Raw genomic sequence first — 25,947 nt, 5'->3', positions numbered from 1 at the left:
TTGGGAGGAGACAACGTTTGACAAGGGTTGGAGGATATCTGAGTAGACACTTGTGCTGATGGGGTTGGGCTCCACTGGCTTGAGATCAGAGCAGTAGACCTATTCTTGTGGCTGGGTCCCTGGCCCACTTTGATAGGAGGGACATACCTCTCATAACTTCTCAGGTAGCCTCATCCAAGCCTGTAAACTATCACAAACCACGAATACCTCCGTGGGGGAACTCATGAGTGTGTGTCTGAGGGAACTGTTGGATATATGAGCAAGGCTAGCCTCCTGGGTTGTGTGGCAAGGTAAACAAACACCCGATGTTTAAAGCCAGAAAGAGTCCTGTGGCTGAAAGAGAGGACCATGACCCAGTGCCTTCCTGGCCTTAGACATTTAGACCAAGACTTTTAGTTTTATTCTAAACCACAGGAAGAATTTCTGGGCTCTTGTTTTAATCCTGACTCCCAGAAGAGGCTTAACACCTTGGTTCAGCTGGAGCCACCTGCATTCTTTGGTGTATTGGCGGCTCACGTCACGTAGTTTCTTCCTTGTTCACTGGATGAGTCTTACTCCATTAAGGATTTTAGTCTTTGTGACACAACAATGCCAAAGGTTCTCCTCCCTTTTCCAAATATCAGGGATTCTCTGGCTAGCCAAATGATACATATTCTCGTTTATCCAATTCTGGTCTGTGTTGACGCGGCAATATTTCATAGCCCTAGACTTTTGTGTATCTCCAGGCAGAGGCTGGCAACCATTCGGTCCCTCAAAGGATACTGTGTCAATGTCAGGCTCCCTGTGCAAAGCCTCCCGAGTGGCGCGCCGCCGTACTGGGTACGCTCCTGGCCACGAATCAGGACACACATGGGTCAAAGGTCTCTCCTGCCGGGGAGAAGACTGGGGCTTAGCACAAAGCCGAGGCCGCCGCGATGGTGGCAAAGCTTCACAGCTGGCTCCGAAGGGGAAACTAGGCACAGAAGAGGCGAACCTACCGAGGAGCAAAGGTCTAAGGTCCATGCTGGAGCCCCGCCCATCAGTGCCGGCCCGCCCCTTGAGCAGGGCGCTTTCTGACCTCTCAGCACCTCCCGGCTGAGCCAGGGCCCGCCCTCCTCTGAAGTCATTGGTTGGCTCTTAGTCCCCGCCCCCGGAAGACCTGCTTTTTGCAGCCAATCGGAGGGCGCGGTGGCGGTGGAGCCTGGGAGCGAGGTACCCGAACCTGGAGCGGGGTCTGCTGGGTTGACTTGGCGGGGGAGCAGAGCTTCTGGGGTCGCTTGTCACTGTGGGCTCGGTGGTAGGCTGCCACTCCAGGGCCAGTGCCTGTGTCCACTGAGGGCTGGTGCCGGCTTGCGGGAGTGGCAGGATGTGTATTCTTTGGAAAGTTGGGGCCCGGCTTGTTTAGGCCTAGGGGCGGGGACGTCTGAAATTTGTTTTGTCCCCTGCTTAATGACAGCCCACCTATCATTGGAGGGAAACTGGCCTCTTCTGGCCGCTCCGGGTGCCAGGGGCTCAGAATTTGAGACCTGAGGGAGATACGCTGTTCCCTTAAAGGGCCACTCAGAAGGGACCGCCAGGAATGCCTGGAGTCCCATTCCAGCCATGTGGAAGGGAAAGGTTAGTTGTGGGTCTGGTGGTTGACTCTAGGTGACAATAAGGGGAGCGTGGGGTGAAATGAGTCCAGAGTGACCGTGAGACACGGGCAAATTGAAACTCGATAGGTTTTTCCATTGCTTGCCTCTTAGGTCAAGTCAGCCAGGTTCAAAATAGGAGATCTATGGTTGTTCTGAGCTTCTGTCCTTGGTAGTGGCCCTTTTCCCTGAAGACACCTGGGGATGCCTAACGAGGTTTGTGTCCAAAGATTCTGAATGAGAGATTCTCAAGGGTCGAACTGAGAACAGTGCTCCCCTCACACAATGCTGAGACATAAGTGGCTTCTTATGTGGGCTAGGGGAAACATAGTTGTGGATGGGGAAGAAGGGCAGGGAATCTTTTTTGCACATAGTAAGTAGTAAGGAAAAGTATGATCTTAGTCTGCCTCAGTATCAGATGGACTGGTGTGAGGATGCTATCCTTCTGTCCTGATGCTGTTTGTTTAATATCGGCAATATTAGGAAATTACTAATGAGACAGTTCTCTTTAGGAAGCCAGAGGAGAACGGATAGCATTTGTGTGGAATTAACTCCAGGTTTGACTTACAGTTAAGAGAAAATGAGGCAGAAGGAAGTGTTAGCCAAGACCTTCCAAGGCCCAGCTGTTGTCTGTAGGACTCCAAACAGCCACGTTTACATGTTCAAGAATGACAGCGGGGACTCCGGGGACTCCTCTGAGGAAGAGTCACATCAGGTGGTGTTACGACCCCGAGGCAAGGAACGCCAGAAGACCAGCAGCCAACCACCAGGACCGGGCAGCGTGGTGTTGCTGCAGCGGGAGCTGGCCCAGGAAGACAGCCTCAACAAGCTGGCTCTCCAGTATGGCTGCAAAGTAAGCGGGCTCAGCCCTCTGCCCTCCAGGCCAGAGAGAGACACAGGGGAGTCACCAGAGGAGGGGTCCTTGTCCTTCCTGACCCCCACAGGTGACTAGAATCCCACATAGCCAGGGCTGGAAGCTGGAAGCTTCATTCAGAACTCTGGGCTCAGGAAGGTCAGTTAGTTGGGAACCCCAGTTCAGGGTGCATTTTCCTGTGCCCTGCCCTGCCCAGGGACACTCTGAAACAGTGTGGTCTTTGAGCACATTGGATTTAAGATCTTAGGGCTGGAGATGGAAGGCGGAGTCTACAAGTTTCTGTGGCATGCTTCTCTCACTACTTGTATGTTCTGACCTTTGCTTGGCAGTTGCCAATCTGACTAATAGAGTTTTCTTTCTTCTCCCTAGTAGAACTGCATGGTCTAGCCTCTGTGCTGTGCATTTGTATAACCTTATCTTTCTTTTTAATTATGTTTTTAGCACTCAGAGTGATTAACAATGGCAAAGTAAGTTGGAAAGCATTTCTGGAATCGCTCTTCTCCCGCATTGAAACAGTTGGTTTCCTGCTGTTGACCCCATGCTATATACACGTTATATAGAACATGCTGTAACCATGCTCTATACTGAGACTCCATGCTATATACACGCTATATAGTACATGCTGTAACCATGCTCTATACTGAGACTCCATGCTATATAATGCTATATAGTACATGCTATAACCATGCTCTATACCGACAGCAGCTTTTACCAAGGTTGCATCAGCTACACAATTAAAAAAGAAAACTTTACCTCCTAAAAATTGTCCGTGGTTTATCAAAAAAGATCCAAATGAGCAAAAAGACTGTGGGTGTGGGAGTCTTTCCCAAATAGAGGCTCCTCTCCAGGGATGCATAGCATCTTAAGATTGCACTGGTGTTTGTATTTGGATCTTATAATCTGCTTCTGTGGGCATAACATATGCTTTATAGACCATGGACTGAAAAAAAAAAAAACCTTCCCAACAAAGTCATGAAAGATAGACTTATCTTTCTTGTCATGTCAGAAACCCAGAATGGCTATTTATTGACTCCACTAACTAGTCCGGTACTATTGGAAGCGAATACATGTGCTGGTCATTGAGAGCACAAAGAAGGAGAGCTATCAAGCTCCTTCTGTTTCTTATTTTCAGAGCAAGATAAAAAAGCATCCCTCAAGCCAGTTCAGTAAAACTCTAAAAATGGCTGCTGAATACAGCCATCACAGACATGATGCAGTCAACTCCATGGGCTGTGCTTACACTCTAGAGAAGTTTTCTCAAGTAGCTGGGGCGGGGGGGGGGGGGGGGGGACATTAAAATTTGGCTTCCTGTCCCCCCTTTTCTGTTAAAAGCTTTGTGTTACTTGTAAAATCCACAGTCACAGTCCCACAACCTTAGTCTAGGAAAAAAGAAGACTCAATTGGAAGGAAACTCCTGGCTGATGGCTGACCGCCTGGCCCACTTCGCAGGAGAAGTGCCATCTCCCCAAGCTGAACTGACTTCTCGTCAGGAACTAAGTTCCTGTGCCTGCCCTGCTTCTGGGGAAGTGCTGAGGGAGCACCCTTAGGAGGCTCTCTCAGTGGCAGGGACTGAGTGTGCCCAGAGCCAGCTCCTGCTTTGCTGAGCTTGGCTGTCACTTGCTCGGCCAGATTCTGGTGTGACATAAGCGGAACTGAGTTAGACAGGAAGGGTGGCAGTGTTGGTCCTGTCTCACCTGAAGCTTCTGTTGTAGTCACAACCCCTTCCAAAGTTGATCAGAAAAATTTCTAATTAGAGCAATTGGTTTCTAAGCTATTCGTGAAGAGGTAAAAACCAAAGACCAAAGAATCAAAAGCCTGAATTACTTAGCTGAAATGAGGCTGGCTGTGGGTTGCTTTCAAGCCTTCATGGGTGTCTCCACTGGAGCCCCAACAGACAAAGGTCTCTGCTGGGTACTGGTTTTAAGGAGCATTGCATGGTTATAATGCATGGCTTCCATAGGTTGCAGATATCAAGAAGGCGAACAACTTCATCAGAGAACAAGACCTGTATGCTTTGAAGTCAATCAAGATTCCAGGTGCGAAATCATGGGATCCTCATGGAGACCCGCCATGAACTAATGCCCCTTGGGGCCTCACCCTCTGAGACCAGGGTGACCCTGGTAGAAGTGCCTGAAGATGAAGATGCCCTTGGGGCAACTGCTCAGGGCAACCAGCTGACAGACTTCTTCAAAGGCATTGATGAGAACATTGAACGGGCTGTGCAGTCTGACGTCTTCCACAGTGACAGCTGCTGTGTGGAGGCCCCAGATCAGCCACTGCTCCCCGTAACCCAGAAGGCAGCAGCTGATGGAGCAGACTGTGGGATTCAGTGGTGGAACGCTGTCTTCCTTATGCTTCTCATTGGGATTGTGTTGCCAGTGTTCTATCTCGTCTACTTCAAAATACAAGCCACTGGGGAGGCCTCAAATAGCTTGAATACAACTGTTGTCCCCAATGGCTCCATGACCCTGAGCCCAGTTCCAGGGCAAGCCCCCAGGTTGGCAATTCCAGTGCCTACCTTCCCTGCTTCAGACAGCCAGGTCAGCCCTCCCACCCAAGCAGGAGCCTAAGCTCCTTTTCTGGAGTTGGCAGGTTTTGGCAATTGGCCTTGGTGTGTAACTGTCAGCAGCTGTCTGCAGAGGGTGTTGAATTTTGCTTCCTGATATGTGTGGATACCATGGCAGTCTGGATTGTATAGACTGAGGGATGGCTTGGCCTAACTCAAGGATGCAGGAGCCCTCAGACACCCACCATCCCAGCAAGAGAGACATTCACATGAAACTCATGGCCCTTTCTTGAAGACATGTAGGGGTGGCTGTGAGTTCCTGTACAGCCATTCTGTGCAGGATCCTAAGTAGAATGTGACAAGGGTTCTGTGTTATTGCTACCCCTGGTTTTGGATGGGGTCAAATGACTGTCACTGTGTCCCTGCCTGCTAAAGAGAAAGGTGGGCTCAGAGACATGCCCTGTGTCTAGATCAAGGTGCTATATAGAATCACGGAGTTTGTCACAGTTGACAGTCTGACATGTTTGTGTCTTTGTTTGGCCCCACCGAGGCCCTGTTTCAGAAGCGAGAGCCCCATATTCAAACCACCATCCTTTGATTTAAGCTACACCTCCCAGTCACACCAGAACATATCTGTGGTGGTGGCTCCTGGATTCTCCCAGATGGCATCTGGGAAGCAGCTGTTATTGGCAAGTGGTTTGAAGGGACCATTATCTGCCATTGAGGTTCTAACACAGGGACCTTTGAAACAAACTGATTGCCAACCCAGCATTGTTGAGAACAATGGTTCCCACCCCAACCCTACCGCATGCACCCGAGGAAGAGTTCTTCTGCCTCCTTGACTATCCATTCTTTGGGTCCTTAGAGTAAACTTACACATGCTGTGTCTCAGTGTTAAAATGAGACACAAAGGCCATCAGCTTTCTGTTACTGTAACAAAGTAATCTCCAGTGGGCAAGGTTTATCTTGGCTCATGGTTTCAATCCATGGCCTAATTTGTCAGGGCTATGGTAAGAACACCATGGAGGAGAGTGTGTGGTAGAACAGATGTTCACATGACCGGGAAGAGAGAAGAGACGAGGAGCTTGGGTGCAGGTATCACCTTCAAAGTTCTGCCTGCAGTGACCTAATTTCCTCCCGCTAGGCCCCAACACTGAGATGAGGACCAAGCCGTTAAGATATTAGCCTTTGGGGGACATATCCACACCCCACTGAGGGAACTCTGGCGTGAAAGACTGTAGAGAGATGCAGGGAGGTGAGGGGTGCAAAAGGCTCAAGGTTTCCTCAGCCATCCATGTCCTGTAAGGGGTGTGGGAGGAAGGGAGAAGTCAGTTTGCCTTGTCACAGCCGTGACAGGCAGAGGTGGCTGGGAGCTCAGCCTCGGGCAGATTGGCTAGCAGGCTTCTGGGATGGTTAGCAACTTGACACTTAGGCCTAGAAAGCTGACCAGAGGAGCGGGGTATGACCCTCTTGAGCTGGGCCTCCTGTCTGAAAAACAATCCATTCAGGGTACAAATGGCACATTTAAGTCGTCTTCAGAATTGTTTTGAGGCCAAAAATGAACCCATGAATCTTGGTATAATAAACATCTTGATTATGTGATTTCTATCTGAATGCTCAAGACCGTTGTGGCTGGGAAGTTTCTTTTAAATGTTGTCATCATTAACTTCATCAGGCAAGGCTCAGAGTCCCATGGAAAAAACATTTTTTTTCTTCTTCTTTCTCTTTTTTTTTTTTTTTTTTTTGGCAGACAGAGAATGTCTCTAATTTTTTCTGTATTTTTGTCTCAAGTATTGGGGACTTGCTACTGCCTGTATTCAGCCCTGTGTGGGTTCCTAAGTAGAACGTGACAAGGGATATGCACTGTCAGGACTCCTGGGGGTTGGATGGGGTCAAATGACTGTCACAGTGTCCCTGCCTGCTGAGAGCAGGGGTGGGCTTGGCTCCGAGATGTGTGTTCTGTTTAGGCAGACCATGGTGCTATGCAATAGTATCAGTATGTCACTGAGTTTTAGACATGTTACAGTTTTAACTTGTATTTCTGTATTTTTCTCAAGTGGAATAAAACAATTTCTTCTGTGAAGGAAACATGATTCTTCTCTTTTCATAATATGTGGATATTGGTAAGGGTTATAGCAGAGGGACAGCATTGGAGTAGATGACAGTTGCCTCTGCCTCCTGCTGAGCCTGGGCAAGTTGCCACAGGCTTTTGCTGTGCACATCGGTGTATGTGGCCAGGGAAGGACAGACTAAGTGGTAAACAGTGCATTCTGGCCCACTGACCTACATGTTTCATAATTCAGGTAGATCCATAGTATGTCAGAAAGACATACTATGGAGTCCATTTTCTGCTAATTTGTTCTCTGGGGTGCTTTTGAAAAGATTTTTTTAAAGTTTTAAAATTATGTGCTTGTGAATTCTGGTGCCCTTGAAGTTCAGGGGAGAGTGTAGGAGACTGGAGCTAGAGTTCTAGGCTGCTGTGAAATGCCTGATACTGGTGCTAATAACTACCCTGGGGTTCTCTGAAGAGTACTCAGTACTCCTAACAGTGTAGCTTTCTCTCCAGTCCCCAACAAAGTGAGTGTTTTAAAGAATAACTTACCATTTTTTTTGTTTGGGCAAAGTGCTCCCTGTTAAACCTAAGGAATTTTCTTAGTATTGGTGATTTTATATACAGAGACAAGGCTCTGGGCTGGGTTGTACACTACATACCTAATCAGCAGGAGGCAGACAGAGGGGAAGGATGCACTGAAGTTTATGAATTTGACAATCATAAGGGATAGACTGGGCTCTGGGCCATACTTAACCTTGTAGATAAAGTTCAGTCACACAAAGGGGCTGCAACTAGGAGCCAAATACACCAAAGTATACCCTGTGGTGTTTGCTGTCCAATGGATGCCATGGGAGGGCAAGCCTTCTGTAAGGAACTCCACCTTCCCAATCCATCATGGGTAGGCCTTGGCTGTCACATTACAGGTAGAAAGCTAAGGGCCCACAGCTGAGTAATCTGGGCTTGGCAGCCTCAGAGCTGTGTTCCTCCAGTTCTGTGGCCTTACTGCCCAGCTACCCACCAGGCTGCTGCTGGTGGCCTGAAGGAGGTGCTGCCACCTCACACCTGGCTGCATTTGGTTAGTTTAAGGTGCAATTTCATTGCCCTGAATAAGGAGCATGGGCTACTTTTTATCTGCACTCCATCCGTCCACATATACTCTAGCTCTTCAGAATATGAAGACGTGATGTGATAACTGATAACCAGCTGGGGTCCTAGTCTCCTGACCTCAAGGAGCTGATAAGCTAGGAGATGGTGTGGTGAAGGCTCTGGGCCCCACCCAGAGAGGCTCCCTAGGCGAGCTGAGCCAACATTTCCTTAGCTGACACGAGGAAGGGCAGTGGGAGTCAGCCGAGACATTGGGCAGGTGCTTTTTAGGAAATGCTCTTCAGTGTGATCTAAGGACTAGAGGGTGGAACATAAGGACTGTGAGTAGCTGGTGACCCAGTATGTAGGGGGTGTGAATAGAATTATGGGAAAAGGTTGCTGGAATGGTTTGGGGCCAGATGTTAACAACCCGAGTTTTGCATTTAAGGGCTTGGCATTATTTCAGGAAAGTAAGAGGTGATATATGATGGCACGGGGAGGCTGACACCCCTGAACAAAGGACCCTTCCTTATTATCCCCATCATTACTAATTCTTTTGTCTTAGAGCTGCGAATTCATAGTTTCATTTGATTTGGGAAATTGCCATCACTGTTAAATTTAAATTCCTAAATGCTATGTAGGTAAACGTTGGGGAAACCTAGTATTCAAGTTACCTCCAAAACAGTTAACCAATTACAGAGGCAGCACTTTCCAGTGAAGCCTAGAAGGGACCTTCACCCTGGGAAAGGACAGCCATCTGTAGTGAGACACCATCCATTCCAGAACCAACTAGACATCACTTTGGGCTTTTCGCCTAAATATAGCACCTCATATCCAGTCACTATCAGGCTCCTCCACAGCTAAGTGGTGTGCAGCTGGGCAGGTGCTGGGGGTGGGCCGCAGCCTTCCAGCTGGCACAGAGCTTGGAAAATCACTTTCTTGGCTGGTGCCACTCAGACACACAATCAGCTTAAAACCAAGATAAAGGTTTAGAGCAAGGCACCCATGAGAGCTGACTAGGAACTCAAAGTGAATTGATATTAAGTAGCTGCAGCTGTGATTAGAATATTTTTAGCCACAGGACTCAAACAGCTTTCAAAACCTGCTAATAGGAGCCCCATTATAGCCAGCAAGCAAAACCAGTGCAAAAAATTAACTTGATTTGACACCAAGAATCTGCTTAGCTAGGAGCTGGCTCACAAAGCAAAGGAGAGGAAGAGGACTTTTTTTTTTTTTTTTTTTTTTTTTTTTTTTTTAACACTATGGGATTTGGATAACTGGAGCTTTTCTGGCTTCTGGCTCAGTTAAGATCTGAAAGTGTGAAGGATCTGCTAGTGTGCTGTAACAGCCAGCCATCTCTGCAAAACTCAAAAGTTACACCCGTCTCTTGTCTTGACCTCAGTGCTGTGTATGTAATCTGGGCAAAACTAATTTCACACTGTAAACCTTAAAGATAAATGGGAACACGATAGGAAGTGCTAACACCTACTGCCCTCAGCACTGGAGGCTCTTCTCCACGAGCAGTTCTTGGAGACCCACTGGACTTAACTGAGCTGCAGCACAGCCAGGCTGATACTGGGTAACAGACAGCTGGCTGCTTCCTACAGGCTCTAGGGCTGTCTAGATGCCACAGGGGGAAAATGGGGAGCCGGGATGCCTGGTGGCCATGCCAGAACCTACTGTTTCCCCAGGCAAACATGACAGAGTCTGGATGTATGGTCAAAGCCAGGCCATCTTTACTGGAGTGAGTGCAGGAGACAAATAGCTTACAACAACCTCTAGCATTGTCTTAACCATTTGATAAAAACTTCACTATAATATTTATTGTATAATGAAAAAACAACACATTCAGGGAAAAATTGAGATTAACTTATTTTTCTTAAAAGGTTCATCTCAAGGATGGCAACAAAGTCCAGCTTGTGCCGCCAAACGGTTTTACATGATCAAACCGTGTACAGCTTCTTTGTGTGAACTGTTGACTACAAACATTTACCAAATACATAAATCTCTTTTAAAAAAGCCATTTTAAATATAGCAAAGCAGTGTCTTCTTGCACAGCAAAGTGAAGAAAGTTTCTACAGAGAAATAAAAGTTTTACATTTGTAAAGTTCTTTTCACATTCTAATCATCTAGCTTTTTATGATCCAATGCCAGGAGTTTTCAGGTTCCGTATTTACTATGTATTTCTTGTGCGCATGATGGTTAATACAGAAATTATGTTAATACATTATTAGTAATCTTTACAGTTGAAAGGAAATGGTGAAACATGTATTGTTCTTTTAGAACAAACCCCTGATTTAGTTTTGCAACACAATGGATGTAATTAGGGCTCAAAGGATGGAGTTTTGACTGGGACCACCTGTGTTCACACAGCGGTGACATACACTCTCAGTAAAGAACCACTTAGAGTCCTCAGGGAACTTCCCACATCCAGTGCAACTTGAGCTTTTTTTGTTTTTCTTTTTAATAATAAAATATGTTATCTGAAGGGAGAAAACTTTCCTGTGATGGTATCTTATACAAAACACATGAGTCTCAAAGGGTAAGAAAAGTCCGTTTAAAGCAACACCGTCAGTGTCCTCCCTACTCTAGGTTGGCTCCCACTGAGAGCTGTGGATGTGGATGTGTTCACGCATGAGCATCTGGGTGAAGGATGTCAAGCCCATATGCTCCAGATCACACTGGGCATACGGGAAAAGGTTAACAGTCAGATATTCAGTTCCTGAAAACGGAATACATTGTGACTTGGTCAGTGTAATTTAAATACAAACTCCGAGCCTTGTGTAATATTACTTTAGAAAACAGTAGTTGTACTGATTATAAACCTGCATAGAAAGAAAGACTATTGAGATACAGTCAGAAAAGCCATCTCATAAGGCACACAAGAAAATAGACAGTAAATGTGAATGTGTTAACTCCTATTCCAATATACAGCAGAAGTTCATGAACATGCATAAATAATAATGAAAGGGTCACTTAATACTTTCAAAGCTATAAATGGTTTACAAAGTGGTAAGGGTTCTCTTGGAAATTCAGTGTTGGGAGACTTGTCTTGTTTGAATTAGGTATGACCTTATGAAGAACGTGCCTGTACGTCAATTCAGTATCAAGAAGAAAACCTAATCTTTTCTGAGTAAGAGCCAAATGAGACCAGAGTGAGGAGTCAACCTCACCTCCACGTTTTTTTGGCTTCTACTACCACGCACTACACAAACTGTCAGGGAAGTGCTCTCCGCTGCACAGCCTGTGATCACCATGCTTCGTGTACCTAATACCTACGCGCCAGTCAGGAAACCTGGCTGATGAGTGTCAGGACAGCAGATGAGGAAACATCAAAAGGAGCATAATTTAGGGAATTAGGGGGAAAAGCAAAATGTAAGTAAAAACTGCAGGCAGCTGCTTAACATTGTTCAATATAAAATAGCAGCCATTTTTAAACTCTTTAATTTTTTTCAGGAAAAGGAGTATTTAAAAATCTAGGATAAAAGATATACAGGACTTTGAATTTTGTTCATGGCACAAGCCCAGTAAACGGATGAACTTGCCATCACTAACGAGCTGTCTCCCTGTAAGAGTAAGGCCTTGTTCAAAATCCAAGCTGAGGGTGGCACCAGTTTCAGTCAGGACAGCAAGAATCATGTGGAGGATCTGCACCATAGAGAGCTGCTCCCTGCACGCCCTGCACGCCCTGCACGCCCGTGCCTTCCCGCGCACAGGACGCTAAAGCCCTCCTGGATTTTGTAACCAGCTATGTCATTCTATCTTTAGAGTCAAGGAGAAAAAGATCCCTTTCCCTACAGATATTCTAATTATTTACCACTTATAAAACCTTTGTGCTCATCTACTATTCTGCCATCTTCTCTAATATTAGTTAAATTAGGTCATCTTTCTACCATTTTTTTCCCTCACAAAAGGCAAGTTTTAAATAATGCCTTATAAAATCTGTTACAACACATTTATATTTATGCAGGATGAACTTAACACCAATTTTTTGCCACTTTGCTATTTATGTACACATATAAAATATATAATGATGCTCACCCCATACAGCACAAAGATTACAACAGAACATCACACATTCACCACCAGTGAGGGGAAACCCCTTTACACAATCCTCTGAAAAACTGGGCTAATAATTAAAATCCAAAGTACAGTATATTTAACAAAATAGTAAATATTAAACAGTGAATACTCTACTTAAGGACTTCGCCTTTCCCCCCAAATTGGCGGCAATCCACAAAAATATACTTTTTAATCTGGTGACCATACAATACATAGGTACTTACATCAAAGGTGATAATAGATTTAAGATGCTATATACACAAAGAGTTTGGCTCAACTTTTAATTTACATATAGAATAATAAGTGTTCATGGCTTTTTTTTTCCAAGGTTCTGCTTGCAAGATATTTTTGTTTTTTTCTCCCCTCTTAAAATAAAACTAAAAAGTTAAAACAAGATAAAGCTATTCTTTAAAAAAAAAAAGTTACAACATACAGCTTTGGCTTATATAAATAATTCAGCAGAATGTGTTCAAAAGTAGTGGATATAATTTTATATATAGTCATCAATTCATTAAGGGTGTTTTCTTTCATATAAAATATACATGACCTAAAATCAGTTTCTTTAATTTTTAAAGATATGAATGTAAAAGAAACTTCTGACATATTCCAATTATAACTTAATATATTAATTTTATTTTGTTAATGCTCTATATTTCTAGGCTAGTATTTCTGAATATTTCATGCGTGTTTTCTAGTCTCTCTTTTTAATAGCTAAAAATCACTTCTTTGACCCAATACATTTTTTTGCACGTGCAAAACAGTTATGTGTGGGGCTTTTTGTTTATTGTTTGTTTGTTTAATATCAACAGCCCTTTCCCATGCACCCCTTTGCAATAGACCCATGCCAGGTTGGGTTATTAATATAAATGACATTTTATGTACAGTATTGCTTTCTTGGTTCCTGCTTTTCTACTGCTCTGTTCTACAAAGCATTTTTTTTCTGAAGTAACTACAGTCACCGCACAGTTAAATAAAACAAATAAGGGGCCCCCTAGGTTTCTGCAGGCTAATGTGGAAGAATTATATATATGGGTACACGTTTCTCTGCAAAAACTTAATCTTACAAAACAAGTAGTCCAAGGAAGTGCCAGACTGGTCTGTTTCTACAGGGTGCTTTGTCTGCCATGTGGCCACACATCTGCAGACCTACAAGGAGTTTGCAGTAAGTGCCTGATTTTGTGTATGCAACACACACCCACACATACACACACTCACACTGACATACATATATATATGTAAAGGGATATATATGTATGCATCTACATATAAATATATTGAACTCATGTCCTTATTCACCAATTTAAGATATGTAGGGCAGTTCACTGCAGTAACACAAAGAACAACATGAACCAGGAAGCCTTAGGTCACCCATGTGTCCATCCTCATTCGTTTTACAGAAGGGCTTTCTCTGTCCTCAGTATTTGGAGGTCGGCCAAGCACAATTGGAGAATGGAAGTCAGCCCGTGGATCCTCCCGGTCACTGCCATCGTAGGAGCTGCTGGAGCTGCTCAGACTGTCCACAGGGGAGCGCCCCATTTCCTGCCGGGGCTGGGGCTGTGGAGGTTGTGGCGGTTGCTGCTGTGGCTGCTGCTGCTGTGGCTGCTGCTGCTGTTGGAAGCCTGATGGGGTCATTCTATCACGTGGAGGTGAAATTGGCTCTGACTTAATGTTGATGTTCTGGTTGGTGTTAATGGACAAATTTGAACCCTGAGATAACTGCCCTCCAGCCCTGCAGAGAAACAACAGAAGTGAGATGGGTTGGCAGCACATCTGTTTAGCTTATTTATCAAAGCTCAGGAAACTGTCTGTCTGGGAAGACTAAGGGCCTAAGATCCCATACTTTTGAATCTTAATTCTGAAAACAAAAACAAAAACAAAAACCAACCAGTTTTAGTGGCTGGTGTCTCCCCTCCCTCAGGATCTTCTGTACTGGGCTCTATGACAAGCACATCTCATCTTCCCAATAGTCATGAGATGTAAATTGAATCATCCTCATTTTTCATGAGAACACGTAGTTTCGGAAAGGCTAGGATTGTGTGTGGTAGGATGTGAGAGAGGACTTTGCCCTGCGTCTAAGCTTTAAGGCCTTTCCACTTATTTCTGGACTTTCTTGTTATTTATTTTTTTGTCACCAGTCTCCCATGTTGTCCACGGATGATCTTCAACTTCCAAGTCTCAACCCCTTGGGCAGCACCAAATGCCCAGCTTTCAGGTCCACAGTTTTCAATGATTTCACTCAGAAGAGGCCTAGGGTGTCAATATCTATGGCAGATAAACAAAAATCTTTCCCTAAGATACTTTGCACTTTCACCCATAACACAATTCTCCAGAGCACTACCGACTACAATCACGTGTGGTTCTTTCACCATCCCAGAGAAAGGAGTTGCTGGCTCTCTGGGCACTGTGGGCAGGAGGCTAAGGGGCCGCAGGCCTCAGGTACAGTCAGCTAGCTGCTGCTACGCTGTCCCTCTCTGGATGCTTTCCTGTACTTGTTCCTTCTGATTGATGTTCATGGAGTCCAGCCTCTTCTGGGCACCTTCATAATTCCTCTTTGCTTTACACCCTGCCCATAAGGAACATTCCTTTTATGAATGAAGCAGTTTGTAAACTTGGCCAGAAACAAATGAATCCTTTGGCACTTGATGCATACACAGGATATTTTCTTCTACTAAGATACAAGGAGAATGCAAAAGCAAAGGAGGAAAGGAAGGCAGATGAGCCTGTTTTCAGTTTCCTTCCCTTAGGAAGTAGACTCAGATGACGCTAGGAAGCAATGGCTTCGTCATCTGGCAGTGAGTGAGAAGGGAGCAGGTGCACCTGGGCTTTAGGGTTCCCGTGGTACCATCTGAGACTCTCCATGTTTAATAAGAAAAGTTATGCTCCCCAGATCCCTTCAAGGAAGGAAGGCCTGGTTTGCTCAGCATCCATGCTGCTATCCAGAGCTATGTTGAGAAAATGCTTTCTCCCAACATCTGTATGCACATAAACAAGAATCATGGCAGGGCTTGTTCTTGATAGCCTATAAAGTAAAAGAGAAGTGACAGCAAGTGTGTGCAGAGCATGTGAAAAAGCTCAGGAAAATGTCGTTACTCACACAAGAGAGCTGAGGGCTGCTTGTCCTAGATGGTGCTGCTGCCAGGCTGAAGCCTGCCCCAGAGACAGCATTCCAGGGGAAGTAAAGCCTTGCAGGGCGGACAGGTCAGCGCTGGTCAGTGAGTAATCTACAGAAGAAGGGTATTGTTATCACACAGATACACATATCTGACCTCTGGGACAAAGACATACTTAGGATATTAGATACTGCTTACATGTAGTTACTTCAGTTCATCATTAATACTTGGGGTTTACACCTAGTTCTGAGGAAAGGTGGCAGGGACTCCTACTTTGAACTTTTTCCTCATGTCTCAAGAAAGGTGTTTAAAGCAGTATTCCTCCAACTGAATTAATATATTTCAAGGGAAAAAAAGGCTGAGTTGAGAAAGTGCCATTGGCACTCAGATTTCTATGTGACTATGCTTTCATACTTGACAAGCCCAGAGAGTCTCAGCCTGATGTATATTCAAGTGACCCTTCCAGTCCATAATTCTCTTTTGACTTCTTGGCCTGTCCAAGGACCCACTTGACCTATTCCACTTGGCTATCTCCACAAACACCTTAATTCTGACAAAACCCAAACTGAACTCATGTTCTCCTCAAAGCTGTTCTTCCTTTCTTGATAAGTTGCACCAACATACCCAGTGGCTCATGCCAGGAAAATGAGTGTTAACATTACTTCTTTGCTGTGCTCTGACCTGAGCTATCAGCAACTCTAGTCAATTCTCCCTTGCTGTCTCCAGTTTGTGGAGGTTCCAGTGTAATCTACTCCTCTACTCCAAGCCACCGGTAAACTATTATTTGGACCACTATACAACCTTTCTACAACATATTGGCATTCACTTTAAAAACAAGATTTGTTTTTATTATTTTAGTTATGTGTTTGGGTATCTGTGACATGAGCAAAGGTTTCCCCTGAGGACAGAAGAGGGGGCTGGTCTCACCTGCAGCTAGAGTTACAGGCAGTTGTGAGCTGCCTGAAGTGGGTGCTGGGGTCCAAACATGGATCCTCTGCAGGAGTAGCACCAAGTCTTAAGAGCCACCTTCTATGACCACTAGACCCCTGGCGCCCAAAATGACTGTTTGAACATAACACGTAGGACTATAATGCTCTGTAGCATACCCAACAAATCCCCACTTTTCCAGCACAACTCTAACTGCCCTGCCTGTGACACTTACCTTGCTCTGCCTGGTGGCCTCCTGTCTGTGTTAGGGTTGGCACAACAGGACAGGTCTTTCCCAGTGCTGCTTGTCTTTCTCGTGGTAGCCCTCGGTTTCATTACTAACCACACACACTACTTTCAGAGCTTGCTAGGGCACCTGTCACACATGTTAATACATCTTGAAGCTGGGGTGATGTTACTAATGGGCATGAGGAAGTGTCTATGGGACCCACAGGCTATTTTTAAAAATTGTTCCTTTATCATCCCTTTATTTACTGCCTGCCATGGTGGGATTGACACTAAGTATCTACAGAAAGAAAAATAATATATACAATAATATGGAAAAAGAAAAAACACAAACAAAACAGCTATTCTAAGAAGGAGTGTAAATGTGACCTTGGATGGAATGAAACTGATGTTTCGAGTCACATGATTTCAAGGGAGCCTCACTCCATTTTATGTGTTTTACTAATTCTCTGGAGACTTTGTAAAAATGTCTGTATGTATGCAGTATTTTAAAATGCTTATACATATGTACATTCTTTAGAAACTAATAGTGTTTCTAAGAATGAGCATTACAGTAGAATTCTGAGCATACTGGAAGGTTGCAATGAGACATGCAGAATGCTGCACCTAACCCTGATACTCAGCCCACACACGTCCTCAGCTATACTCATCTGCCCACTGGACAGCTCAAGCCCTATCTTCTCAACCTCAGAGTGCAAATGAGAAAGTCTAACAGTGCAGGACTTTTCCTACACATGCTTACCAGCTAAGCCATGTCTGCTCTTCATCTAGAAAAAAGATGCCCTTAACTCAAAATCTCTTATGCAGCAAGTGACTGATGGATTCTAACAGGATTTCTATAAGTGTTTAAGCTCTGACCTTTTCTGGAATTAGTTCTGTGCAAGACAAACAATGGGCTACAATTCATAGGCTATAAGCATCTGACAGACTGGAGCAGTGTCTTTTTTCATATAGGTACCTGGGAAGGTAAAGGTCACACCCCCCCCCAGGCTTTGTCAACAAGACCATTACAAGTTGTTTGGAAAGAACTAGCCCTGGAATTAAAGTGCCAATAAAAGGTATAAACTGCTTGTCCCTCCAGGTAGCTCCACACAGCAGTTTTAGTACCGATGCCAAAGCATTTACTCTGAAGTCTAAAATTAGGTGATCTCTACCACAGTCCACTTATGAGTGTCATAAAGGAGTGACTTCCTTGCATTGCAGTCTTCTGATGACAAAGTGTTATTTCTTTCTTTCCCAGAGCCACAGTTATTTGGCTCAACTGGGGAAGAAAGTGAAACCACTTGTGCTTCCTGCCTGTCTTAGAATGGTAAATCTTCACCGTGTGTGTGTGTGTGTGTGTGTGTGTGTGTGTGTGTGTGTGTGTATGTGTGTGTTTCTACCCCACTTCCCATCCCAAGTGCTGCAATAAAAGGCATGTGCCCCCACTGCCCACCTACTCCTAAACTTTAACAGCCTTTGTCTTAAGAATATTTTAAGATGAAAAGTCTGAAACAAAGCAAAGCAAAGCAAAACAAAACCCAAACAAATAAAAACCTCTTCTCAGCATCACAATGACTGGCTGTGGGGAGAAACAAAAGTTCCTTCTCCTCCACAGGTACAAACAACACAGACCAAGTCAGTAGCTACAGGAGAAAAACACATCTTGCCTGCCTCACTGAAGCACCTTCCACACCCCTAAGACTTCTTCCCTTTCCCAAAGCAGGTTTACAGCAGAAAGGCAAAACAATCTTGATTTCAAAGTTGAGGAAGAACAAGATAGTGTGCTATAAAAGACTTCATAAAAATACCCGGGCAATGTGCCTCCTACTGTCCTTGGCTACACTTGACAATAACTACTTGCTTCTTTCTTGAGAAGCAGGGGAAGGTCAGACATGGTGGCATGCATCTTTAATCCCAGGACTTGAGAAGCAGGGGAAGGCTTTTGAGACCAGAGTGAATTCCAGGACAGCCAAGGCTACAGAGAAACCCTGTCTCAAGGCCCCTCTCCCCCTCAAAAAAATAAAAGCAGTAAAAGCTCATGTTGAAGAAATAAATTACTTTGTTCTATTATAAACTCATTTCATGTAACTTTTTAAAGATTTAGCATTTAATATATATATTTAAATTTGAAACAAAAAACCCAAAGATAATATTCTTAATAAACATGCTAAAAAATTATAAAAGTACACCTTGTTTAGAAAACAGCAAGAACAGAGTCCAGGCAAAGGCCCCAGAGATGCTCACCAGTGTTGTAGGCTGTCGGCATTGCTGAGTACACTAGTCCCTGCGGAGGCAGGCTTGGAGTTGTCACAGACACTACAGGTGTGGCAAGAGGTTGAGTGGCTTGAGAACTGCTTATCCTTTGGGCATTCTGTGAGAGATCAGAAAAAAGATTAAGTGTAATTATGTGGTATTTATTTTCAGACTAAATATTTTAAAAATAACTTTCAATTTAAAGGTGACACTTCACAGTTTTATATGGATGTCATTATTTCTTGAAACAGTGATATGAAAACTTTAAAGTTATTAATGGGAATAACTAATTTATCTTTGTATTAATTATTCATTTTCCCTTGTAAGACTACAGCATATTAATCCCAGATGCATGTCTTAAAATAGAAACTTACCTTCTGGGTGATAACACTTGTGTGTGATAGCTTAATGAGGACATGATATCATTACAAGTATGGTCAAGGTACATTAAATGAAGTCTGTGTATGTTTTAAATGGCTGATGGCAGCAAAAGTAATTTGTATGCATTTGATTATAAATATAAGAGTACAGAAATCAAAACTACTTCCTTTGCAGTCCTTATATACTAATGCTTTAGGCTGTGGATTATTCCATGTAGCTTGAGTTATGGTTTCCCTCCTGCTCACTAGAGAGGTGATGTAAGTTTTAACAGCACATTCAGATCTGTATCATTCTGGCCTTCCAGTTTTCTGAAAGGAAAGGCTCTAAATTTTTAAATAATGTACTTTTCAAAAGGCTATTAAATACTGACTAGTTGTGTCAGCATAATAGTATTTTAGCCAGGTTGGGAATAAATTAAAATGCTGACAACCCCACCACCCGCCATTTCTCCTTTTCCTTTTGTCCCCTTTCCCCTATAAGGTCTATGTAGCCCTGGCTGATCGGGAACACACTATGTAGATCAGCCTTGCCTTGCGCACACAGAGATCCAGCTGCCTCTGCCTCTGCCTCCTGATGGTTGGGATTTAAGGACTGCCTAATCCTGGCAAAAAATGAATCAAGTCGAAAATGATGAGGCTGCATTAGGACAGCCTGTCTTCTATGTGTAGAGGTATGGCACAATAATTTTTTTCTTCACACTGACCTAAAGTTGACTTTTTCCAAGAGCAAGGATCAGAGAACAGAAGAGACTCCACAGTTTATATGGAAGAAAGCTAAAGGGCAACTATAATTTGTTTTTACAAATAGTTATAGCATGATGACTAACAATTTAGGGGGTCTGTGTCAGAACTGAAGAGTCTGAATGAGACCACATTTTCTCTCCCACTATTTTCAAAAGCACTGAAATGAATGAAGGCCTTTTGAGGATCTCGACTCCAGCTTCTCTCATGTCAGTTTGTATTTCCTACACATCTTCTTACAGGACATCTGAATACCATAGAATGTACAGGGATTACCGAGTCTTAGTCACTGATCCACCTCTTCTTAAGTCTGGAGAAAAATCACTGTACTTCTCTGAACCCTTTAATTTGTTATAGAAGGAAGTCAGACTTGTGTGTCATGTCTGGCTTTCAGTGCTCCTGCTGATAATTAAAGGGGTATATTAGAAATGAACCCAAGACAGCATTCTTACTGTCCCCAGGACTTTCTATAGTTAAAACTTTACATTATTGGTGACACTGGTGACTTAAACAAATATATGTATATTCCTTCTGATTCATAGCCATCCCACTAAATCTGTAATGAGATAAAATTATTCTAGAAGTGCAAGGCTTATAACCAAGTCACTGTGACCTCACTCTTGCCAGGAAGTTCTCAATACAGGCCCAGGAGCTGGCTCCTTTCTTTCGCTTCACTTTGGATCAGAGCCATCAACAATTATTTTAGGGCACAAATTGCTTTGAATAACTTTCTGAATTCTAGAGGACTGCATTTCTGGTTCTTTGCATTTTGAATTGATTTAATTTTTAGAGTCTGAATTAACTTAAACATTTAAGGACTGTGATTGACTACCCTTCTAGTGATCTTTCTTATTTTCATGATTTCTACATTTCAACATACTCAGAAACTATCTCTGAGATTCTGCAGCTGTTATTTTAAGGAAGGCAGACGCTCACACATTATCCCGCATTAGTATGACAGGGGGAGAAACAGTTTAGTCTCAGCACTGAGTCAACAATTTCAATGAGCTTTCAACTTTATCTGGTCTCAAATAAAACTAGGTTAAACAATAGTGCTGAGATGATTCCAGATAGGCTATCCCTCCTCTAGGCTTTTTGGAGTTGCATCTTCATGGCAACTTCCTAGTATGACCTTGGAGACTGTAGAAATAATGACGCTCCACATTTGTCCTGCCCACCAGATAGATCCCTGAAGCAGTGTGTTCTGTAAGCGACTTTCAGAACCACTAGAGGGCAACACAGGGCTAGGTAATTAAATCGTTTAGGACAGTTAAGGGTAAGAGTGGGGGTCTAGTATAAGATGAATTATTTCAGCTTGAACCATAATGCAACCATTAGTGGTATCCTTAACTAAAAAATTTCCCCCCAAAGATATTCATTGTATAATCTAGCATCACATTTATAGCTAATCAGTGAGAGTATTTCAGATACCAACCAAAAAATGAGCAAGCACAGAGCTAATAAAAGATCATCTCTTGTTTTAAGGATAAAGATCAGAGAACCTTATTTGAGAACAAACTGTGCAAAACACACCAGCATGCATAAACATGTCATAATAAGGAAATGAAGCCAGTGGAGGCTTTACACCACATGCTCTCATGCACTGCTAACCCTGCCCATGCTACGCTACCCCCCCCCCCCCAGCACTCACAGGCTTTATTCCCCTTAAACCAGTCATCTAATTAGCAAATGACTTGGAATGCATATGATGACATCTGCTAAGTTTGGGTTTAGTTCCCAACAAAGAGCTAAGCTATTTTTAGTAAAGTTTATTTTTCAGAGGGAAAAAACAACAGAAAACATTTGTTTTGGAAAAACAGGTAACAGCTGCTTTTAAGAATCAAATACCTCCTGGTAAGAAGTAAATGTGTGTGTGTTCAATCACAGACACTTCTTTTTGTAAACAGGGAACCCCCTTGTGGTTCAGACTGTTTCATACAGGATGAAATAATCAACTCTGAAAAAGGTGACCTCACCAAAAATGATGTAATCTTTTTGAAAGAAAGAAACATAACACAAGATTCTGTGTTACGATCTCAGGGACTCTGAGGGTGAAGTCATTTTCTAAAAACACTTTAATAATCTGGAAAGCCACATAAGGTATTTTGTGTACTTCCTTAGCAGAGAAAACCTGTATCTTGTGCTCATGGACAGCCACTGTTTTTACAGGCTACTTCAAAATGTCTTCTCCTCTGCCCTCAAATGAAAGGGACCAATATATACAGCAATAAACATAAAAACTAGGGTCAACTACCAGTAGGTGGATCTCTTGATTAAAAAATGTTTGTATAGTGGAAAACAAATAGAAAAATATCTTTGTAACAAAGGAACAAAGGTTAAATAAAAACATTTAAAATAATTAGTACTATTTATATATTTTTCAACTCTGTTCAAACAGGAAGCCACACTCACCAACTCCAATTCCTCTTCCTCCGACTGTACTCAGCACATAAGAGGGATAAGAGAGTTAGCTAAGACTGTTGGAACTTGCAACAAGATCTTTCTTTAGAAAAACATGGCATTTGGATTCTAGTAGCTGTTTGGAACTTTACAGAGGTTCTATACATAGCAAAAGATGTATATAGTACTTGCCTCTATATTATAGTTGGTTTTTCAAAATAAAGGAAAATTCTTTTAAATTCTCTAGCCAATGATTTAAAGCCCCATCCCACCCCTTAATCCCACCTCTCCTCCACCTACTCTTAAATGGGCCTCTCCTACACACAGTTTATGCTTCTGGGACACTTCCAAGTGCAACACTGTGTACTTAAACATTTTAATCCCTACATAACTACCCCATCTGGCCAGACAGTCTACATGTCTATCTACTACCAGACTCTATTGTTAGAAAACTGTTGTATTTTATTTTCCCAGTGGCTAAACACATCATAAAACACAATACAAGTTTACTAATAAATGCTATAGTTTTGAGTAATGGTATGTTTACCATTTGCAAATAACAGTGTTTATTTACATGGATAAAACTATCTTAGTAAGCCTTGCATATGACAAAAAAAAAAAAAAAGGGCTGGAAGTAAGCTGCTAAACTTTAAAAACAGTAAAAATGAATGAGACAGGTTTCCCCCTTCTCTTTTAAGCACTTATGAAATACTAATATGCTAGAAACAGTCTGCTCATTGTTATTTTCTATTTTACTTGAGTAAGTCAAGTTTCTTCCAATTTGTAAAGTGTCCAAAGCCTCACTGATACAGAGTCATAATCTTAAAGCAACAAAACAAGCACTCAGTGTATAAGCAGGCAAATATAGTTCAGCTGCTCAGTTAGACAAATCATTTCGGTATATCCAATCTATAAGACAGAGTTAAAATAATGCCAAACTCCTGTACACTCTTGTAACATACAGTGTACACTTTAATCTACAGAGATAAGGGTATAAATAGCTTATATGACAAAGTTTTAATTTTCCATGGGGTTCATAGTTTTGTTTTTTCTTTCTGTGGCTAGAGGTGATTTTATTAAGCAGTTTTCAAAGTCCCAAGAAGTTGGGTTTTTCTAACACATATTCCTGTGCCTTAAGTGATTTTTTTTTTTTTTTTTTTAATTTCTGAAAGCTCCTAGCAGGTACTGCCTACCTGTGAGGGGCTCAAGGAGCCACTTTAGTGGCTGCTTCTTTTCAGGCACGCTTCTTTGTTATGAGAGTGCCTGCAGAGAGCTCCTCCATGCACCTTACCCAGCTTTCTGAGGTTAACACCCCCAAAACTGTTGAGACTAAGGATCCCACTTGTAAGCTCTGCACTTCACTTAGACCCCACTGGCCTTGGTGAGCTGAAGGACATGAACTTCTGAAAGAATACCTGACCTTATAAGAAGGCAGACATTTTGTTTGTTTGTTTCTTCTTTTTGTTTTACTATTAGTGATGTTAAGCCAGTTACCCAAACTAAGGTAATAAATACAAAGGTAATGTCCTCCAGGATTCTCCACTGTAAAAGCACAACTTCTCCTTTATTAACAACATATATTTAAGTAAAGAAAATTTGATAGTATGTAAATGTTTCACTTTAAATGTTTGCCCATTACCTGCAGCATTTACTTAAGGGCTTGCTTATAAGTTATGGCTCTACTATGCTATTCTAAAGCTGTTTCCTAATCTTTTGTTTGTTTGTTTTGTGTTTTTCAAGACAGGGCTTCTCTGTGTTCTCCTGGCACTGGACCTCACTTTCAGACCAAGCTGGCCTGCCTCTGCCTACCGAGTGCTGGGATGAAAGGCATGCTTTGCTATTCTGAACATTTTCCCAAATTAGATCTGCTCTCTAAGGAGGAGGTGTCACCAGTTCCTTATTTATTTAATCATATTTTCATGATGGAGTCAGCATTTCTTTCTCCTTGGGTTATAATCTCAAACTACTGTAATTTAAATTTTTCTAGTTTTGGCAAACTGGGATTTCTTTTTCTTTGAAAGAATGGCCCCTGGGACGTTTAGGTAACTACATCCTTATTCCCTGGCTCCTCTGGCTTATCTTGTGCCTCTCTACAACCCACCACTTCCCCAAGGGAGCCCTCAGTCTCTGAATTAGATAATGGTGTTTAGATACCACAGAGTACCAGGTACACACAGCTACTAGATGAAATTTCTCAAGGAATTCTCAACAGACAGAACTAGAAAATACATGAGAGTTTCTGTGTCTAGAGAGTCCATGAAGAATACTGGTTTACAGTTATTTTTGCTTACAATGCCTTATTCTGGTTTTGCATTAAAACAGATACTGCCTAATAAAATGAGGGGGAAGTGTTCTTTTCTTTCCTTTCTGAAATAGTGAAGAGTTGCTATTAATTCTTCCTTAAATGTTTGATAGTTTGGCAGTGAAACCATCTAGATCTGGAATTTCTATTTTGGAAGACTTTAAAATGAAAAATTCAACTTCCTTATTTAGCATTTAGGTGAACTAAGTAATTTCCCGGTAGTTTGCCCTTGGGACAGGGCTGTCTAAACCATCCCCTTTCCGCAGCATTTGCATTTTGCACCACCCACCATTAAGTATTTAGAACCTGTGTCTTTTGTCTGTCTTTGGTCAGCATGACTAGAAAATGACCCATTAATCTGGGAAGAAAAAAAACAAGGTTTTTGTTTGTTTGTTTGTTTTTTGTTTTTGTTTTTTTTTTCAGTTTGACTCTACTCTTTTTCCATTTTAAAGTTCCTGCTACTTATTTTCTTTTCTTTTACTGTTCTGGGTTAAATTTTTTCTTCTTTCTCAAAGTAAAAGCTAGGGTTACTAACTTAGGACCTTCTTTTCATCCCTGTCAATAATTTTATTTATTCTGTGTGTGTGCATTCACAGGTATGTGTGCAAGTTAAAGGTCAATGTCCAGGAGTCAGTTCTCTCTTCCTACCATATGAGTTCTTAGGATTGAAGTCAGGCTGTCAACTTTGGGAGCAGGTGGCTTTGCTTGCTGTGCTGGTAGAGGTTTATGTCAGTTTGATTCAAGATAAAGTCATCTAGGAGGAAAGAATCTCAGTTGAGAACATGCCTCCATAACTTTGGGTTTTTCAACAATATTGATTTTCAACAATAGTGATTGATGAGGTAAGGACCCAATCCATTATGGGTGGTACTGTTCCTGTGTTAGTAGTGGTCCTGGTATTAGAAGAAAGCAGGCTGAGCAAGTCATGGGAAGCAAGCCAGAAAGCAGCACTCCTCCATGGCTTCTGCATCAGCTCCTGCTTCCAGGTTCCTGTCTTGATTTCCTTTGATGATGACATGTGATATGGAACTATAAGCCAAATAAACCCTTTCTTTTCCAACTTGCTTTTTGGTCACAGCAATGGAAACCATAACAAAGACACCTGTTAAGCCATCTGGCAATTCCTGACATTTCTGTTTTTCTAATACAAGCATTTAATGCTATACAGTTTCTCCAGCATACTCTTGATGGTCCTCAACATTCTGGAATTTTGTATTTCCAGTTTCACTTAGTTATGGATATTTAAACAATTATTTAAAGTATGTGTACGTCTATGGACATGAACATGGGTGCCTGAGGAGACCAGAACAGAGCATCAGATCCCTTGGTGATGGAGTTACCTATCTGATGTAGTTCCTGATAGCTGAAATATGGTTTTCCGCTACAGCAAGAAGCACACTTGACCACTGACTACTAGG

At 42.7% G+C, this 25,947-nt stretch overlaps 2 protein-coding genes and 1 long non-coding RNA gene across 8 annotated transcripts in view; 1 reads left to right on the top strand and 2 right to left on the bottom strand.

Annotated features, from left to right (window-relative positions):
* Positions 1-377: 377 nt before the first annotated feature.
* LOC127681806 (uncharacterized) lies at positions 378-1,028 on the bottom strand. Its single transcript, XR_007977175.1, has 2 exons — positions 978-1,028; positions 378-867 (listed from the first exon to the last, which is right to left on the bottom strand). It is a non-coding gene; the product is annotated as an uncharacterized LOC127681806 (long non-coding RNA).
* A 578-nt stretch (positions 1,029-1,606) lies between these two features.
* Lysmd4 (LysM domain containing 4) lies at positions 1,607-6,239 on the top strand. Its single transcript, XM_052161016.1, is given in 4 exon segments — positions 1,607-1,826; positions 2,181-2,463; positions 4,445-4,519; positions 4,521-6,239. Coding segments are annotated over 3 exon segments (882 nt in total). The 5' UTR covers positions 1,607-1,826; positions 2,181-2,190; the 3' UTR covers positions 5,055-6,239.
* Positions 6,240-9,840: 3,601 nt separating this feature from the next.
* The window catches only part of Mef2a (myocyte enhancer factor 2A), a 128,456-nt gene continuing 112,349 nt past the window's right edge, over positions 9,841-25,947 (bottom strand). For 3 of the 6 annotated variants that reach the window (XM_052160966.1, XM_052160974.1, XM_052160983.1), the window contains 4 exons: positions 22,240-22,263; positions 18,698-18,824; positions 15,283-15,409; positions 9,841-13,917 (listed from right to left, as the gene is read on the bottom strand). In XM_052160966.1, coding sequence (XP_052016926.1) covers positions 13,548-13,917; positions 15,283-15,409; positions 18,698-18,824; positions 22,240-22,263 — 648 coding nt within the window. In that variant the 3' untranslated portion in view covers positions 9,841-13,547. The remainder of the gene's footprint in view (positions 13,918-15,282; positions 15,410-18,697; positions 18,825-22,239; positions 22,264-25,947) is intronic. The other 3 variants (XM_052161005.1, XM_052160992.1, XM_052160999.1) reach the window with 1 other exon arrangement.

This window comes from Apodemus sylvaticus, chromosome 1 (assembly GCF_947179515.1).
Source record: "Apodemus sylvaticus chromosome 1, mApoSyl1.1, whole genome shotgun sequence".
NCBI lineage: Eukaryota > Metazoa > Chordata > Mammalia > Rodentia > Muridae > Apodemus > Apodemus sylvaticus.
Note: the sequence above shows the minus strand (reverse complement) of the source record. Positions and strands in the feature narration are given on the sequence as shown.